At 43.2% G+C, this 20,957-nt stretch overlaps 1 protein-coding gene and 1 long non-coding RNA gene across 3 annotated transcripts in view; one reads left to right on the top strand and one right to left on the bottom strand.

Annotated features, from left to right (window-relative positions):
* Positions 1-20,957, top strand: part of LOC148149141 (uncharacterized) — a 134,134-nt gene that overhangs the window by 78,361 nt on the left and 34,816 nt on the right. The window lies entirely within an intron of this gene.
* The window catches only part of ttc39a (tetratricopeptide repeat domain 39A), a 101,559-nt gene that overhangs the window by 56,168 nt on the left and 24,434 nt on the right, over positions 1-20,957 (bottom strand). The window contains exons 3-5 of the mRNA XM_043699215.2: positions 10,954-11,085; positions 5,933-6,009; positions 214-281 (exon numbers count right to left, since the gene is read on the bottom strand). Coding sequence (XP_043555150.2) covers positions 214-281; positions 5,933-6,009; positions 10,954-11,085 — 277 coding nt within the window. The remainder of the gene's footprint in view (positions 1-213; positions 282-5,932; positions 6,010-10,953; positions 11,086-20,957) is intronic.

Raw genomic sequence — 20,957 nt, 5'->3', positions numbered from 1 at the left:
CCCAAATTATATTTCCTTACCCTTCATTTTGTATAATCAGTTGTGCTCTAAATTGAGAAATACTTTAAATGTCAGTTTAATTGTCGAGAATGGCTCAGTAAAGAAAACAAAATTGCTTTCAACTGAAAGTCATAACTTCAAAGTTAACCCGAGATGATTTGCTTGTCGCAGTTGCAATTTTTCATTCCCCTTTCCCAGACCAAATACTGTTACCTGTAAGAAAGTGAGAGCAGCCCTCTGTAACAAACACTCAGCGTAGCAGACCTCAGCATGCATCTCCTCTGTGTGCAGATCAAACATTGCAAATAAGCTATTGTTATCAAAATACTGCAATAAAACACCATCCTTAGCATATCTTAAAGAGTGCTCAATCCTTAATAACAGGCATATTAATATATTCAGACATTAGTCAAGGCTCATTTAATAAATTCTGATAAAACAAACCCAAATATTTAAGAATTGGCACTCACTGACTTGAAATTCTTTTAAAAGAGTTCAAAGCAAAAAAAAACTGACAGTAATGACTTCATGGGTAAGATGTTAAAGTTGAGTTTAGTTGATCTGAAACTTCACACTTCCCAGTGTGGATCAGTATAATAAAAGATGTAATTCATTATGAAATTCTGTGTGTATACATGAAAGGGAAATCATAGACACACCATTTGTTCCAGAGGAAAACACCTGCAACAAATTGTGTCACAGGCTGCACAAGTTTGAGCTCTAGGTTTCAGAACTTGTGCACCAGCTAAAATCACTATTTTGCATTTTTAGGGAAGTGATCACGAAGCAGACTAGAGGCATACAAACAGTGAGAGAATGAGGGACTGCCAGGCAGTCTAACAGAACCAAGTGCAAAAGCTCTTCCCACCCCCCCCCCCACCTGAGTCTTACCAATTAGTAACCCAGTTTGGATACTGGCGAGAGTGACGGTTCCTCAGGAAAGCACACGCATAAGTACACCCTTGTTGCTGACACCATGGACAGCTCACATACATACTTTATGTTTGGTGGTGGTTGGGGTAGTTGTGGGGTGTTAGTAGTAGAGGATTCCATAATCAGATTATCAGACAGGCACTGATGCAGCTGTCAACTTCACAACAAGATGATGTGTTACTTAGGTAAATACAAGGACTGCAGATGCTGGAAACCAGAGTTTAGATTAGAATGGTGCTGGAAAAGCACAGCAGATCAGGCAGCATCCGAGGAGCAGGAAAATCGACATTTCGGGCAAAAGCCCTTCATCAGGAATGTGTTACTTTCCTGGTGCCAAGTGAAGGATGTTAGAGTGGCTCCAAGGCATTCTTGAGGAGTATAGTAATCCACCAAGGATTGTGATACAAGGATTGTCAATAGAAATGATGACAAGGTCCTGAAATAAGATGTCTGAGAGTTAGGTAGGTGATTGAAAGGCAGAATGTCTAAAGCAGTAGTTTCATGATTCTTCCTAGTTGAATGTACGAGGGAGCACAGGATTTGGAAAATGGAGTGATTGATCATGTGGCTAGAAAGCTGGTGCAGGTGGAACAGCATCAATGTTCTGTGCAACAGAACCAGTTCTGGGGAGTACAAAGTTAAAAATCACAACACCAGGTTATAATCCAACAGGTTGATCTGGAAGCACTAGCTTTCAGAGCGCTGCTCCTTCATCAGGCTTTTTTCAGAATAGCGCTGTAAAAGCTAGTGCTTCCAAATAAACCTGTTGGACTATAAACTGGTGTTGTCTGATTTTTAACATCGTAATCCCAGTCCATCACCGGCACCTCCAAATCAGTTCTGGGGAAGGTGGGACTTGCATAGGCAGGTCTACAACTAAACAAGACCAGGGCAAATATCCTTGGTGGAGATTTGCTAGTGCTGTGGAGGAGGGTTGGACATCAAGACGTAGGAACACATCATAACTGATCTGATACTCAACGTGATGGCCTAGTGGCATTATCACTAGACTATTAATCCAGAGAGCACACTGCATCCACCTGGACACCCCGCGCTGGCCTATTACCTGCCCTCGACCTCTTCATTTCCAACTGCCGCCGGGACATTAACCGCCTCAACCTGTCGAACCCCCTCCCCCACTCCAACCTCTCACCCTCACAACGCGCAGCCCTCCAATCCCTCTGCTCCAATCCTGACCTCACCATCAAGCCAGCGGACAAAGGGGGCGCAGTGGTAGTCTGGCGCACTGACCTCTACATCGCTGAAGCCAAACGCCAACTCGAGGACACGTCTTCCTACCGCCCCCTTGACCATGACCCCACCCCCCATCACCAAACCATCATCTCCCAGACCATACAGAACCTCATCACCTCAGGAGATCTCCCACCCACAGCTTCCAACCTCATAGTCCGGGAACCCCGCACTGCCCGGTTCTACCTCCTTCCCAAGATCCACAAGCCTGACCACCCTGGCTGACCCATTGTCTCAGCATGCTCCTGCCCCACTGAACTCATCTCTACCTACCACGACACTGTCCTATCCCCCCTAGTCCAGGAACTCCCCACATACGTTCGAGACACCACCCACGCCCTCCACCTCCTCCAAGACTTCCGTTTCCCCGGCCCCCAACACCTCATCTTCACCATGGATATCCAATCCCTCTACACCTCCATCCGCCATGACCAGGGCCTCCAAGCCCTCCGTTTTTTCCTCTCCAGACGTTCCCAACAGTACCCCTCCACCGACACTCTCATTCGTTTGGCCGAACTGGTCCTCACCCTTAACAATTTCTCCTTTGAATCCTCCCACTTCCTCCAGACCAAAGGGGTAGCCATGGGCACACGTATGGGCCCCAGCTATGCCTGTCTCTTTGTTGGCTACGTAGAGCAGTTGATCTTCCGTAATTACACCGGCACCACTCCCCACCTCTTCCTCCGCTACATTGATGACTGCATTGGCGCCACCTCGTGCTCCCGCGAGGAGGTTGAGCAATTCATCAACTTCACCAACACATTCCACCCTGACCTTAAATTTACCTGGACCATCTCTGACACCTCCCTCCCCTTCCTGGACCTCTCCATCTCCATCAGTGACGACCGACTTGACACTGACATCTTCTACAAACCCACCGACTCCCACAGCTACCTGGATTACACCTCTTCCCACCCTACCTCTTGCAAAAATGCCATCCCGTATTCCCAATTCCTCCGCCTCCACCGTATCTGCTCCCAGGAGGAGCGGTTCCACCATAGAACACACCAGATGGCCTCCTTCTTTAGAGACCGCAATTTCCCTTCCCACGTGGTTAAAGATGCCCTCCAACGCATCTCATCCACATCCCGCACCTCCGCCCTCAGACCCAACCCCTCCAACCGCAACAAGGACAGAACGCCCCTGGTGCTCACCTTCCACCCTACCAACCTTCGCATAAACCAAATCATCCGCCGACATTTCCGCCACCTCCAAACAGACCCCACCACCAGGGATATATTTCCCTCCCCACCCCTCTCCGCCTTCCGCAAAGACCGTTCCCTCCGTGACTACCTGGTCAGGTCCACGCCCCCCTACGACCCACCCTCCCATCCTGGCACTTTCCCCTGCCACCGCAGGAACTGTAAAACCTGCGCCCACACCACCTCCCTCACCTCTATCCAAGGCCCCAAAGGAGCTTTCCACATCCATCAAAGTTTTACCTGCACATCCACTAATATCATCTATTCTATCCGTTGCTCCCGATGCGGTCTCCTCTACATTGGGGAGACTGGGCGCTTCCTAGCAGAGCGCTTTAGGGAACATCTCCGAGACACCCGCACCAATCTACCAAATCGCCCAGTGGCTCAACATTTCAACTCCCCCTCCCACTCTGCCGAGGATATGGAGGTGCTGGGCCTCCTCCACCGCCGCTCCCTCACCACCAGACGCCTGGAGGAAGAATGCCTCATCTTCCGCCTCGGAACACTTCAACCCCAGGGCATCAATGTGGATTTCAACAGTTTCCTCATTTCCCCTTCCCCCACCTCATCCTAGCTTCTAACCTCCAGAAACTCGATCCCCTGACCTGTCCGGACTTGTCCGACCTGCCCAGCTCCTTTTCCACCTATCCACTCCACCCTCTCCTCCCTGACCTATCACCTTCATCTCCTTCCCCACTGACCTATTGTACTCTATGCCACTCTCTCCCCACCCCCACCCTCCTCTAGCTTAGCTCTCCACGCTTCAGGCTCTCTGCCTTTATTCCTGATGGGCTTTTGCCCGAAACGTCGATTTTGCCTGTCCTCGGATGCTGCCTGAATTGCTGTGCTCTTCCAGCACCACTGATCCAGAATCTGGTTTCCAGCATCTGCAGTCATTGTTTTTACCTTATTAATCCAGAGACTCAGCTAATGATCTACTGATAACTAATGAAACTATTAGTGATTGTTGGAAAAACCTATCTGGCTCACTAATGGCCTTCAAGGAAGAAAATCTGCCATCCTCACTTGGTCCAACCTACATGTGACTCCAGATCTACAGTAATGTGGTTGATTCTCAAATGCCCTCTAAAATGGCCTAACAAGCCATTTGGTTCAAGGGCAGCTAGAGATGGGTAAATTATTGCAGTGTTCTATTGAACATTCCACTAGCAATTTTTTTTAACAACAATTTTTCTCCCTTATCCCCATAACCTATATCTATTAAAAATCTGTTGATCTCAGCTTGAATATACTTAACAACTGAGTTTTTACTGCAGAGGGCTGTCAAAAATTCCAGAGATACACTGTATCACAGTCCTCTTTCTTCCCTCTTACTTGGATGATAACTGTTTTGTGCCCTATGCACTCAGAACCCCAACCCCTCTGAGCTGCAGCTTTCTGTGCTACTCCCCCATTTAAATAATATTCAACTCTTCTATTCTTCCTGCCAAACTACGTAAACTCATATTTTCCCACATTATATTACACTTGTCAGGTTTTTTGCCCTTTACTTCTCCTAAATCCCTCAGACACTCCAGGTCATCCTTACTACTTGCTTTCCAATCTATTTAACAGACAATAACAATAGTACATTCACTTGTCATCCAAGTGAGCAAAATATATTGTAAATAATAGTGGTCTGAGCATTGATCGTTATGTCACTCCACTAGTTACACAATGTCATCCTGAGAATGTCTCCTTTATCTTAACTCTTGTATTAGTTAACCAAACCTCCACCATGTTAATGCACTACTCCCAAATCCATGGGCTCTAATCTTAAGAGGAAAGACTCAAACACAGCACGATTAGAACTGACATGAGAAAAGAATGAAGGGTGATCAACCAGCATTGTGGTGACACCAAGTAAAATGAGCTGAAAAATGTGTTGCTGGAAAAGCGCAGCAGGTCAGGCAGCATCCAAGGAGCAGGAGAATCGCCGTTTCGAGCATAAGGGCTTATGCCCGAAACGGCGATTCTCCTGCTCCTTGGATGCTGCCTGACCTGCTGCGCTTTTCCAGCAACACATTTTTCAGCTCTGATCTCCAGCATCTGCAGTCCTCACTTTCTCCAAGTAAAATGAGACAAGTCAAAAGAAAAGGTTCAATAGAACACTGCAATAATTTAGACATGAGTTATTTGCTGTTTAACAAGAGGAAACTTTACTTTCAAAAACCTTACAAAACCAAAATATTTAAATTCCTTGATAGCTTAGGAAGTCGAGTAGATATTGCACCATTTTAATAATAATTATACTTGGAATAAGGAAAATTTGGTGACCTGGAAGGATTTGGGTGTTCCAAGTTCAAGTCAGTAAAAGCAGCACCTTGAGTTGCTATAGCCATACAAAAACTGACAGCCTGCAGTATTCACCATTCAGACTCACTCATTAATAATGGGTGGGTTTTATGTCAGACAAGATCAGCAGATATGAGCAAGGGAAGATTTACAAAAATCTATCATGTATCATCAGTTATAAGTTTTTAAAAGTGGCATTAAAGGCATGTTTTCAGAACTAGTGGAGGGAAATTATAATACATTATACTAACCTTCAGTAAACTTTTCTGCAGCATGCCTATTCATTAAACTGTTGATTGAGTTTGTAACAGTCGTCTTTTTCCGAAACCTAAAAAAGAAAAACAAAGCCAGGTTATTACCCTATGGATATGACAAGGAAGGTGACAATGTTCTTTTCATACTCTGTTTATGCTGAAAATACAAGTTTGTGCTATGATAACATTTTCACCAAGCCCATAGAACTAAGCATCAAAAGCAAGCAAAAAAAGTATATGTTCAAGAGGGCAAAGCTTTAAATAGCAGCAGCTTTATTATAGAGGTGTTTGCTCTAAAAGAAGCAAGATTTGACAGCAAAGTTTCCTGCCCAAAATGGACAAGGATGCCACAATTACAGCAGGTGACAGGCCCTTAAAGTGACAGTCCACTATACTTTTACAATTACACAACAGTATATCTATACTCAATCTGACATATTGCAATTATTTGTTTGCTTAATTTATTGACCTTAGTTATTTCTGCCATACCACCTGAAGTTCGAGCGATGTGCTTGTTGAAGAACTTAACGTTGCATCTTGATCCTGATACATTAATTTTTTTTGAGTTATACTCTTGCAATTTAATAGGTGAACACTAAGAGTTTGAACTGTTATTTATGATATGCTGATAATAGATCTTTTAAAAATTAAAAATTAAAAATTAATTTCAGTGTGGACTATAGCTCAGACTGGAAAAAAAAGATACGACCGATGAATATATTTAACAATCAAAGAACACACTGAACGAAAAGGTTTCAGTCATTATTCTGGTACAACAGCTGTGCTGTCTGACATTTGAAAGGGTTAAAACAAATCTTCTTTCAGTGAAGTATTTTTAAATCAGATTGTGGACATAGCAGGTTTATGGGCTAAAAATTGAATTGCACCATTATTTGAGAACAGAGGTCACCATTCATAACCAGCCGACACCATTTCTGAGGTAACTAGAAAGGAAATCTGATGCTGCTACCTTATCTTCATGATTATTGGCTGAAACATTAGTCATGCTGACTGCCTTCACACTTGGCAGAGAGCCAAGTAGCGCTTGCTGATGGCATCAGGTGCTCTTAAAGGCAGTACATTCTTCTCAAAGAGAAGTTGCAATGAATTACTGGAAGTTTTCATTGCAATAGATTAGATTAGATTCCCTACAGTGTGGAAACAGGCTATTCGGCCCAACTATCCACACCAAACCTCCAAAGAGTAACCCATCCAGACCCATTCCCCTACATTTATCCCTAAGTAGTGCATCTAACACTATGGGCAATTTAGCATGGCCAATTCACCTGAACAGCTTTGGATTGTGGGAGGAAATGGGAGCACCTGAAGGAAACCCACACAGACACGGGGACAGAGTGCAAACTCCACACAGTCGCCCGAGGCTGGAATTGAACCCGGGGTCCCTAGTGCTAAGGCAGCAGTGCTAACCACTGAGCCAATACCATAGAAAGAAAATGGAAAAGCAAAGCAGAGATTTGAATCAGCTAAGTTATAAATTAACTAGCAGGAAAAATGGTGTTATATGGCTCTGCAGGGGCCAGGAGGCCCTCCAAAGATAACCCACAGAGGAGACTAGGAGCAGGTGGACGGGGAGGTCAATTTCTGTTCAGAACAGTGCCACAGGGCAACTAATCTCACTTGGGTAGTTGAGATTAAGAAATGTATTTTCATATGCTATTTCATATCCATCATTCCTTAAACCTCTTATGCAGATCGATGCACTACACCCTTAGCACATATTCTGCATCATATCTGGTAGTCAGGCCTAATATCTAATATATTCAGTGGAATTTTAATCATGGTCTTGATGGCAAGCAGGATGTGGGCACCACTTCCACTCTTTTTGTCAGTTCCCACATGATTCATCACAAACACAACTTTCTTCTCCATCTCTATTACCAATAATATAAAACTCAGTGAGCAGTGTAAAGCCCGTCTTAATAGTTTTCAAATTTAAATTTCACTTGTAAATATTTCAACTTACAATGATTTCACCTTATTCATGTGGTATATCATTTTCTGTTGAGATTAGTTTAGTCGGAAGCTAAACCCTTGATGTTTAGCACATATTGGCAAATACTAATGCTTATGTCTCAACTGTTCCAACCTTCTATGTACTGCAAAGGACATTCCCCCACATCTCACACTCAACAGGAATTGCTGAAATGGAGGTCAACACAAAGCCCTGTTAAGAACTCTGTCAACCAACACCGTGAGATTGACCCATATGTGGGGCATTTTAAGCTCCTCAATTTCTTACACTGACTGACTGTTCTCACTGCCCGGACCATATTCAATGCTAGATCCTTCCCTCTTCAATCATTCAATTATCATGTCCTGAACAGCTGGAAGCCCGTTCCATGCATCTATGTCCCCGATCCCACTGCACAACAGGCTCTCTTGCTCATCTTGAGCTATTCAAGCTGTCATGAGGTTCTCATGCACCAATTTTATTATGAAGGTAATATGAAATTGTAGGGTTTTTTAACGCTTATGCCCGAAACGTCGATTCTCCTGTTCCTTTTTTTGCTGCCTAACCTACTGCGCTTTTCCAGCAACACATTTTCAGCTCTGATCTCCAGCATCTGCAGTCCTCACTTTCTCCTCCTACTACAAATGAAAACCCGCCATGGGAGGGTGTTAGCCCTGATTTGCCACAAACAGAACACTAAGTTAATCTCTAAATAGGAAGCTAGAAACAGAAACCTGTGCTCTCACCTTAGTCGTCTGCTAGCCATATATTTAGTCTTGTAGGCTCCAAAAACCAGCCCAATCTCCCAATATTGCAATGACGCCTAGTATCATGGACAACATTAAGGATACTTTGGGAATAGTCAAACAACAGAAACAGGACCTTTGGTCCAATTCTTCCGCATCAACCGGACATCCCAATCTGACCTAGTCCCATTTACCAGCATTAGGCCTATATCCCTCGAGATCATCCTGTTCATATACTTACCTAGATGCCTTTTAAATGTTGTAATTTTACCCATCGTTACCAATTCCTCTGGCAGCTCATTTTGCATATGCACCACCCTCAGTGAAAACATTAGCCCTCTGGTCTATCCCTTATCTTAAACATATGCTCTGTAGTTTTGGACCATCCTAGGGAAAACATGTTGGCTATGCACCCTATTCATGCCACTCATCATTTTATAAAGATCATCCTCAGCCTCAGATGATCCAAGGAAAAACACCCCAGTCTATTCAGCCTCTCCTTGTTATTCAAACCCACCAGGCCTGCAACATGCTTGTAAGTCTTTTTTGCACCTTCTCAAATTTAACAATCCTTCCTTTAGAAGGGACAATGGCTATAAACCTGCCATAAGCCCTTTCCCAACTTCTAGTTCACCTTCACCCTGTTATCTGCCATTGATTTGCAAACTGCTAATAGGGAGACTATGAACATCTTGTTTTCCCTGTTTTCTCTCATCTCAACCTTTCCCTTATTGATTTCCTACACTTAGTTAACGAAGAAATGTTGCCTTCCCAGCCACAGCACATTATGGAAGAGGAACAGCAACACCTTTGCAATCAAAGTGGCCTTCTCATTTGACCGGATACTCATAGCCACCAGCTCAGATACTGCCAATGCAATAGCTTCGAAGGATACATTTGCAGCCAGGCCAGGGGAAGAGGATAAACTTTGCACTAGCTCGGTGTAGGATGAGGTCCAAGATGAATTCTGCAATAAGATACTTCAATTATGATATAAATTGGGTGGAAGTACAGGAGAATGCTGATAATGATGCAAATAAAGATGCTGAATGCATCACCTGGCCTGCCAGGCAGCCTCCAGTCCCACTAAGAAGCACACAGCAGTCCAGCTCCAAGTTGCCATAGGATACCATGCACAGCATTGCTCCTCCATAATCTCTGCTCTATCTCCTGTCCACCCAGATGCACTGCTATTGTAGTCCTCATATCAGTTGTGTAGGCAGGACACTTTCACCTCTACTGTTCCTACAAGGATGTCACAGCAGTCAGTCAAAAACAGGAACTCACTGTTACAACTCCAAACTATTTTATTGACTCTCATGCAATTTGAGTGCTTGGTTTATTAAACAATATTAGTGTTCGGACTCTCTTATTGCTTAACATGATAATCTTTGTTCAGTGATATGCAAATTTACTGAATGGATATATATGGTCCAGATTTGGTAAATAGCATAATTCCAGTGGAACATTGGAATGTGGAGTTAAAGTTTCTTGTTGTGGTCACAGTGTATGCTAGAGGGAGTGACCTTCTCAGGTTAGTTTATTCCAAGGCCTATGCTGGAAGTGGACAGTGGTGCAATGCATCCCTAGGAGAAAACTAGATTTCACTAGGCTGAAAATGATTAGAAAATACAATGGAGGTTGGAAGATGTAATTATGTACTCAATGTTATTATAACATGGATGGTTTATCATAAATTGTTGTTGAGGCACAGATAATAAAATATAATTTAAAAGAAAACCTGTCATATTTGACATAGGGTGGATAAAATGTGGCACTGGAAAACACTCAACTCTGACTCTCCAGTCCTCACATTCCCATATTTGACATAGAAGCACTATTAACACGATGCATCAAAGGCAAGGAAATAGGATTTGAGAGAATGGCTCCAGCTGAAGTGCAAATCCACCATGTAACCCTCATGTCAACTTCACCCAAAGATAATATAGCTTCCCTCTGCTCCTGAGACTATTGTTTCCACAGCTGGAGCCTTAGTCTGCACTGCTCTGTAATACAACTGGATTTTTTTTTTACTGTAATGCCATTTTACAACTTCTACAAAACACATTTTATCCACAAAGATTTATAAATATACATGTATAATTTTCATTAAAATGATTTAAAAGTTCTCCTTTGCTATATCTATCTTGACTATGAAACAAACTAATAAATGTGAATCCTCTATTTTGGTATTTGGAGTCAAAATAATCACAAGCATTCAATTAAATCAATTTTATTTTCTCCTACATTTTCATAAATAACAACTAATATTCCTAAAATTAAAAAGAAAGACAACTTGCTTTTGGCAGATTATCTGGGCATCTTTCATTGTGTTCCCTGCAACAGTAATATCTTCAGGTTCAAAGGTCATCATAGCTTGCATTTCCAATATTGTGGCATAAGTCAGAGAATGGTACATGCTGTCTTTGGCTCTGTAAAATATTAGAAAATGGTACAAGTAAATGGATACAGTCTACTCCAATTAGGCCAAAGTCATTTTTGCTACAAAACTAGAGAAAAACAAATGCAAAAGTTTGCATTAAGTAATGTACTTCTGATAAAACATTTTGTCACATAAAAATAATAGTTTGGCATAATTGAGAAATTCAATTTACAGAAGACTTTTTATTACTGAAAATAAAAACACTCAATATGGGATTCAAAAAGTTTCAATGCCTAAACACATCAATTTAGATATTTTCTTGCAGTATTGACAGCAACCCATAATTATAAAATTGATAGCATCAGATGTCTAATTCTCCAAAAACCTTGAATTAATTTCCTGTTTACTGGTTTCTGCATAAATGATGTACAAAAAAACTACGTAATGACATCACTCACAGCATAAGTCATCTTGCTTTTGAAGAAATGTCCACACATTGATAAAGAGCCATGTGAAGATTTCTGCTTTGTCATGCACTTGCCCATAAATGTCACCAGTTTATATTTTATCCTCATACTTGGATTATGGGAGGAAGCCGGAGCATCCAGAAGAAACCCACGCAGACACGGGGAGAATGTGCAAACTCCACACAGACAGTCCCCCAAAGTTGGAATTGAACCTGGCTTCCTGGAGCTGCGAGGCAGCAGTGCTAACCACTGAGCCACCGTGCCACCCCATATCTAATGACCATGAATCCATTGCAGATTGTTGGAAAACCCCATCTGGTTCACTAATGCCCTTCAGGGAGAGAAACCGCCATCCCAACCCGGTCTGGCCTACATGTGACTCCAGACTCACAGGAATGTGGTTGACTCATAACTGTGCTATGGGCAATTAGCGATGGGCAATAAATAGTGGCCTAGCCAGTGATGCCCTCATCCGGTGAATGAATAAAGAAAAAGTGCTCCCATTGATGGAAGGATCAAAAACAAAAATACATACATTTAAAGATAATTGCCAAAACAAAAGACACTGGTGATATAAAAGAACAACTTTTTCACACAGTAAGTTATTAGGAACTGGAATGCTCTGCCAGTGAGAGTGTGGTGGAGGCAGGCACAGGCAGGCAGGCTCAGGAGACCAAACAGCTACTCCCACTCCTTTTTCCTGTGTTTCTATTAAAGCCATTTTCTATGCTGAGATTCTATGAAAAGGAAGTACAATATTCAAAGCACAACACTGTACTCGTGGACAGTTGTCAATGTTTAATTCAAAATTTGTTGAAGTTTCTATTTATTTTTAACGATTATGAAGTCAGAAAAATGTTCATGACAGAATTTTAAGCAAGCTGGGAAACAATTAGCTGCAAGATCTTATTCACAAATCACCCACTGAAAGTACTTCTGACATGTCTGATTTCATTGAGGAGAAAGTGAGGTCTGCAGATGCTGGAGATCAGAGATTGAAATGTGTTGCTGGAAAAGCGCAGCAGGTCAGGCAGCATCTAGGGAACAGGAGAATCGACGTTTCGGGCATAAGCCCTTCTTCCTGAAGAAGGGCTAATGCCCGAAACGTCGATTCTCCTGTTCCTTGGATGCTGCCTGACCTGCTGCGCTTTTCCAGCAACACATTTCCATGTCTGATTTCATACCTGGTAAAGAAACAGGCTTTAACCTGTGAATTATAAAGAACACACGTTTGTACATCACCATTCATAAGCATGAGACATCACAAACATTTCAGACTGGTACAGTCAGTCCCATGTGAACAATGTGATGAACAACCAGCAAATGTCTCTTGTCTGAAGGGAGAATATTGATCATGACATGAGAATTCCTCACTCTCCTTCAAATGAGATCTTTTACATTGTTACGACCATGATAGGAGCAATCAAGTTCCACCATTAGTGTAAATGAGTGGATTCAATTATCAAAAATGGTCAATGGCTTCTTTTGAGTACTATTAAAACGCCAGTCTTCTTTAGTGAACACAAAATAATTAGTTTATGAATAAACATATTCTTAAAGCAAGCACCAACTGCTGATTAACATCTAAACGATAATCCAGAATTAAAACTATATTCACCTAATCCTTCTCACAGATGCAATCACACAACAAACGCAAGTCACTGCAGAGATAGTGGCTGAAAAGAAAACAACCCCATGGATCAAGCATCTGGCAACAAAGGAGAATAATGTGGTAACTTCTTATGGCTACAGAAAATTCCTGTTAACAAAGCTGAATTGGCAACAGCTAGAGATTGATTACAAATGTCCAGTTCTGATTCCAATCAAGTTGTTGACAAATGGTCATAGTGAACTACTTCAGCTTGACCAGGTGACATAAATGTTAACATTCGGAAATACAATTCCCAGAGACATCTAAGGGTGCAAAAGATTCTTCAGGAAACATTGCAACTTCTTCAATGACTTCTCTAGGCACAGAATTCTATCTGGAAGAAATTAAAGATTAGGCAGTATTTCAAAGCAACCATTAGTTAGCATAATCCCCCAGTCAGAAAGTCATACAGCATGGAAACAGACCCCCTCGATCCAACATGTTCATACTGACCTAGTTTCTTAAACTAAACTAGTCCCACTTGCCTGCATTTGGCCCATATCCCACTAAACCTTTCCTAATCATGTACCTGTTTAAATGCCTTTTAAGTGTAACTGTACTTGCATCTACCACTTCCTCTGGCAGTTCATTCTGCATATGAACCACACTCTTTGTGAAAGGTTGTTCCTCAGGCCCCTTTTAAACCTTTGTCTTCTCACCTTAAAAGTACATCCCCTAGTTTTGAACTTCCCTACTCTTGGGGAAAGACTTTTGTTATTTACCTTATCTATACCCCTCATGAGTTTATAAACTCCATAAGGTCACCCCTCAACATCCAACACTCCAGTGAAAAATATCCCAGCCTATTTAGCCTCTCCTTAAAAGTCAAACCCTCCAGTTTGGCAACATCCAGGTAAATCTTTTCTGAACCCTCTCCAATTCAATAATATTCTTCCTATTGCAGGATGACCAGAACTGTACACAGTACTCCAAAAGGTGGCCTCACCAATGTTCTTATTCCTATACTCAATGGTGAGAGCAATAGAGTCCTATAATTAAACAGCATCGAAACGGACTCTTCAGTCCAACTCGTCTGCACCAACCAGATACCCGAATACATGGATCTAATCCCATGTGTCAGCATTTTGCCTGTATCCTGCTAAACCTTCCTATACAACAGAAAAGATTGAGAGGGTTACAGAAATAGGGCAGAGGAGTCCTCTAGAAGCTCAGGTTTGTATTCCCCTTGTACTTACAGCAACTAGTCCCCCCTCATCTTGAAAACCATACTTATCTGCTTCTCTAAAGTCATTTGATTTCCAGAAAAAACAGATGGCTTCCAGCACACATTAACCTTTTGACTTCAGTAATTAACAGGTAGATCACAATTTGAGCTGAACACAATTCCTTTCAACCCAGATGTCCAAATAACTATAATTTTTAAATACAAGCCTGTATTCCCAAAAATATTCACTTACTCAAGGTCTCAAACTCCAAAAGTTAAGTTTCCATGAATGTTTTCACTTATTTCTATAAAGGAAGGATACATGTTTTTCAGAAGAGCAGTCATATTCTTATTCTCGACTGGAGCCAGCCATTCTCTGGATTACGTAGACGTTCTACCTATAACACTATCTCATTGCTATATCTCTTGCAGCTAATTGAAAACTGCAACAAACACATTCATCTTCAATCTCTGTGCAATGTAAACATATTCCTCAAATAATAGAGGACAAGGCCTACAACACAGTAAGAAATACAACGATCTTGCTCATATTTAAAAGTAATATCTCTTAGGTTGATACTGACTAGATTAGATCTGATTATTAATCTGACGATGCACTGAACTGTACATAACATACAGTAAAAATAGGCCATTCAGCTTGATGCTTGCTAGAATTTATATTCCATGTAAAGTCTCATTCCACTCCTCTATCTAATCCTATTAGCAATTGCATTATGCCCCTTTCTCCTTCATATACTTATCCATTTTGTTTATTAAATGCACGTCAATAATTTCTAGTATTTGGTGGCTGTTCAAATTCATTTGCCAGGCTATTTTCCAGACTTTTACCAGGCATAATTCAGGTTTCAGTCTTCCAGTCCAGAAGCTAAATGAATGGAAGCCATTTCTTCCAGTTATACAGTTACTGAAGCATTTTATATGAATTCATTCATGAGATTTATGATGAGGCCAGCATTTGTTGCACCTCTATAATGCTCAAAAGGATGCTGTGCAGCCATCTGCAGCTCTTGCAGTCTGTGCAAGGGTACATCAGAGAACTATTAATGAGGGAGCTCCAGGATTGGGATCCAATAACAACAAAATAACAATGATACAGTTCCACAACAAGATAGTGTAATTTGAAAGGGAACCTACAGGTGCAGCTGTTTGCCATGCTTGGCTGTGTTTATCATTCTAAATCATTGTTAAAGATCACACAACACCAGGTTATAAGTCTTTCCCCCTCACCCTAAACCTATGCCCTCTTGTTCTGAACTTCCTCATCCAGGGAAAAGACTTTGTCTATTGATCCTATCTACGTCCCTCATGATTTTATAAACATCTATCAGGTCACCCCTCAGCCTCCGACATTCCAAACCATCATCTCCCAGACTATACAGAACCTCATCACCCCAGGAGATCTCCCACACACAACTTCCAACCTCATAGTCCAGGAACCCCGCACTGCCCGGTTCTACCTCCTTCCCAAGATCCACAAGCCTGACCACCCTGGCTGACCCATTGTCTCAGCATGCTCCTGCCCCACTGAACTCATCTCTACCTACCTCGACACTGTCCTATCCCCCCTAGTCCAGGAACTCCCCATATATGTTCGAGACACCACCCACGTCCTCCACCTCCTCCAAGACTTCCGTTTCCCCAGCCCCCAATGCCTTATCTTCACCATGGATATCCAATCCCTCTACACCTCCATCCGTCACGACCAGGGCCTCCAAGCCCTCCGTTTTTTCCTCTCCCGACGTCCCCAACAGTACCCTTCCACTGATACTCTCATTTGTTTGGCCAAACTGCTCCTCACCCTTAACAATTTCTCCTTCAAATCCTCCCACTTCCTCCAGACCAAAGGGGTAGCCATGGGCACACGTATGGGCCCCAGCTATGCCTGTCTCTTCGTTGGCTACGTAGAACAGTCGATCTTCCGTAATTACACCGGCACCACTCCCCACAAATTCCTCCGCTACATTGATGACTGCATTGGTGCCACCTCGTGCTCCTGCGAGGAGGTTGAACAATTCATCAACTTCACCAACACATTCCACCCTGACCTTAAATTTACCTGGACCATCTCTGACACCTCCCTCCCCTTCCTGGACCTCTCCATCTCCATCAGTGACGACCGACTTGACACTGACATCTTCTACAAACCCACCGACTCCCACAGCTACCTGGATTACACCTCTTCCCACCCTACCTCTTGCAAAAATGCCATCCCGTATTCCCAATTCCTCCGCCTCCACCGTATCTGCTCCCAGGAGGAGCGGTTCCACCATAGAACACACCAGATGGCCTCCTTTTTTAGAGACCGCAATTTCCCTTCCCACGTGGTTAAAGATGCCCTCCAATGCATCTTGTCCACATCCCACACCTCCACCCTCAGACCCCACCCCTCCAACCGTAACAAAGACAGAACATCCCTGATGCTCACCTTCCACCCTACCAACCTTTGCATAAACCAAATCATCCACCGACATTTCCACCAACAGGGATATATTTCCCTCCCCACCCCTTTCCGCCTTCCGCAAAGACTGTTCCCTCCGTGACTACCTGGTCAGGTCCACGCCCCCCTACAACCCACCCTCCCGTCCTGGCACCTTCCCCTGCCACCGCAGGAATTGCAAAACCTGCGCCCACACCTCCTCTCTCACCTCCATCCAAGGCCCTAAAGGAGCCTTCCACATCCAAAGTTTTACCTGCATATCCACCAATATCATTTATTGTATCTGTTACTCCCGATGCGGTCTCCTCTACATTGGGGAGACTGGATGCCTCCTCGCAGAGTGCTTTAGGAAACATCTCAGAGACACCCGCACTGTGGCCCAACCGCACTGCCCTGTGGCCCAACATTGCAACTCCCCCTCCCAATCTGCTGAGGACATGGAGGTCCTGGGCCTCCTTCACCGCTGCTCCCTCACCACCAGACGCCTGGAGGAAGAATGCCTCATCTTCTGCCTCGGAACACTTGAACCCCAGGGCATCAATGTGGACTGCAACAGTTTCCTCATTTCCCCTTCCCCCACCTCACCCCAGTTCCAAACTTCCAGTTCAGCACTGTCCCCATGACTTGTCCTACCTGCTTATCTCCTTTTCCACCTACCCACTCCACCCTCTCCTCCCTGACCTATCACCTTCATCCCCTCCCCCACTCACCTATTGTACTCTATGCTACTTCCTCCCCACCCTCCTCTAGCTTATCTCTCCACCCTTCAGGCTCTCTGCCTTTATTCCTGATGAAGGGCTTTTGCCTGAAACGTCGATTTTACTGCTTCTCGGATGCTGCCTGAACTGCTGTTCTCTCCCAGCACCACTCATCCAGAATCTGGTTTCCAGCATCTGCAGTCATTGTTTTTACCAATCCAAGAAAAACAGCCTACTCAGTCTTTCCCTATAGCTCAAATCCTCCAATCCTGGCAACATCCTTGTAAACTTTTTCTGAACCCTTTCAAGTTTCACAAATTCTTTCCAATATGAAGGAGATCACAACTGCACACAATATTCCATTTGTGGTCTAACCAATGTCCTGTACAGTCACAACATGACCTCCCAAATCCCATACTTAATGCTCTGACCAATAAAGGAAAGCATACCAAATACCTTCATCACTATCCTATCTACCTGAGACTCCACTTTCAAGGAGCTATGAAGCTATACTCCAAGGTCTCTTTGTTCAACACTCCCCAGGACCTTGCCATTAAATGTATAAGTCCTACCCTGATTTGTCTTTCCAAAATACAGCACCCCACATTTATTAAAATTGAACTCCATCTGTCACTCCTCGATCCATTGGACCATCTGATCAAGATCTCGTTGTACTCTGAAATAATCTCCTTCATTGTCCACAACACCATCAATTTTGGTGTAATCTGCAAACTTATCTCCTATGTTCACATCCAAATCCCCTTTCCAAATCTCAAATACTCCTTTCTTTTCATTTCATATTTTAATGTACTTGCAATTTTTTAATATTTTGCTTGAGAAGAAATGGAACAATCCATAGCAGGTGTTCGACAAGGTACCTGACCAAAGGTTATTAGAGGTTGTGTATTGGAATGGACAGAGAATTAGCTGATGGGTAGGAAACAGCAAGTGGGGATAAGGGGTTATTTTTCAGGTTGGCAGGTCCCGTGACCAGTGGGGTTCCACAGGATCAGTGATGAGACCATAACCGTTTAATATATATTGTAAAGACTGGGAGGCAGTAAGTGTGTACTGTCGTCAAAATTGACCATATTAAAATAGGTGGAAAGGCAAGTTGTGAGGGGGATACAAACAGTTCACAGAGAGGTATCATTTGGCTAAAGTAAGTGGGCAAAAAGTTGGCAAATAGAGTAAAATGTGGGAAAATGTAAAGTTGCTCATTTTGTAAGGGAGAACAAAAGAACAGAGAATTACTTAAATGGACAGAAACTCCCAAAAGCTGCAACACAAAAAGGGACTTGACTTGGGAATACTTATGCATGAAACTCAAAGCTAGCACACAGGGTGCAGTAGGTAATCAGGAAGGCTAACGGAATGCTGGTCCTTAATTCAAGGGGGTTGGAATACAAGAATAGGGAAGCATTACTGCAACTGTATAAGGTGCTGGTGAGAACATCAGCTGCAGTAGAGTGAGCAGTTATTTAAAGGAAATCTATCATTTAATTTGAGGTAGTTCAGAGAAGGTTCACTAGGAGGATCCCTGGTGAGGAAAGATTATTTTATTAGCACAGATTAAACAGGTTGGGACTGTACTCATTGGAGTTCAGAAAAACGAGAGGTGATCTCATCAAAACATATAGGATTCTTAAGGGGCTTGACAGGATAAGTGTTGAGAGGATGCTTCCCATGGGACAGTCTGGAGGGCATTGTCTCATAATAAAGAGAAGCCAATTTCAGACGGAGATAAGGAGGAATTTCTTCGGAGGGCTGAATGCCTTGGGAACTCCTTGCCACCGGCTGCTGAGAGGAAAGATATTTAGGGCTGAGCTATAAATTCTTGATCAGTTGGTGAATCAGCGTTACAGGGAAAGGGCACAAAACTGATCAGCCATAATCCTATTGCATGGCTGAGCAGACTTGAGGTGCCAAATGGCCTACTCCTGTTCCTATTTCTTATGATCTATGTGGCACGTCTCTGATCCACCGGATGCTTCTGCAGTTTCAATATTGCACCTTGGCTACATTGGCAACTATCAATATAATGCTGCAACAAGGACACAGTGAGCTCAGGGTAATACACTCAGCTCATCAGCTGAGTGAGGCTGCATCTCCTGGCTCTTTGCTCGCTGTGATAACTGTCATTCACTCAAAGCCTACTGAATGCCAGTGCAACCCCTGCTTTCCATTGCCTTGCATTTTTGTGCTTTGACCTCTCAGACAGATACAGTCTTAAGTAACTGTTGCGCTGCCATGCTGTTTAACACCAAACACAAAGCCAGGAAGTTATAATAGTTATGAGCAAGCCTCATTCGAGACAAGGGAATAGCCATCACTCAGAGTTCCCAGCACAGCTAATAAAGGCAACCGCCAAAACCAGTCCAGGGCCTGCTCAGGCTAGTCAAAATCAGGATTCCCTCCTCAAAAGGCTGAGCAGCTGATAGACAGATAGCATCCCACGCTACCCTATTATAGGCTGTTTTCTTCCAGGAATGAACGACAGGCAAGTATTACTGGAGATGAAAATAGGTGACATTGTTGTTTCTTTTTGTGCAGGTTAGGTGGTGTCCCATGAGAGTAGGCATCGCTGACAGCATGCAGGGTTAGTGATGTCAAGGGCTGGTATCTGAGAGAGCAAGCAAGGGAATATGTTGTTGGCAAATTGTAAAATTGATAGAGGTTGGAGATGAGTACAAAAGCAGGGATAGAGTGGGCAGGAGGTATTAGATGATGGTTTTAGATGTAGGTTTGCTTGCTGAGCTGGAAGGTTCATTTCCAGACGTTTCATTACCCTACTAGGTAACAGCTTCAGGCGAAGCAATGCTGAAAATTCCTGCTTTCTATTTATATGTTTGGGCTTCTTTGGGTTGGTGATGTCATTTCCTGTAGTGAAGTCACTTCCTGTTTCTTTTCTCAGGGGATGGCAGATGGGGGTCTAACTCGATGTGTTTGTTGATGGCATTCCAATGGAACTCTATGATTGTAGCAATTCTCGTTCGTGTCTTTGTTTGGCTTCTCCTAGTATGGACGTGTTGTCCCAGTCAAAGTGGTCTCCTTCCTCGTCCGTATGTGAGGATACTAATGAGAGATGGTCATATCTTTTTGTGGCTAGTTGGTGTTCATGTATCCTGGTGGCTAGTTTTCTGCCTGTTTGTCACAATTCTTGCACGGTATTTTGTAAATGACATAAGTTTTGCTTGTTGTCTGTATAGAGTGTTTCAAGTTCATTAGCTGCTGTTTTAGTGTGTTGGTGGGTTTGTGGGTTCCTTGCAAAACTCTATACAGACAACAAGCAAAACTAATGTCATTTACAAAATATGATGCAGCCTCCACTGCTGGTCCTGGGATAGGAGAAGTCCACACCGGCATCAGCTCATCCAGCAGGAGCTTCAGAACACTGCCTGAAAAGTGGTGTGCCAATTTTCCCTTTATCTACTATGTCCAAGGCAAGTATTAGGAACTGTGTTGCGCAGCTCATATCTGAC

Source organism: Chiloscyllium plagiosum, unplaced genomic scaffold (assembly GCF_037043375.1).
Source record: "Chiloscyllium plagiosum isolate Xiang-an unplaced genomic scaffold, Cpla_swu_hap1 HiC_scaffold_9, whole genome shotgun sequence".
In the NCBI taxonomy this organism is placed as follows: domain Eukaryota; kingdom Metazoa; phylum Chordata; class Chondrichthyes; order Orectolobiformes; family Hemiscylliidae; genus Chiloscyllium; species Chiloscyllium plagiosum.
The sequence above is the reverse complement of the archived record's forward strand: the minus strand, read 5'-3'. Positions and strand labels throughout refer to the sequence as shown.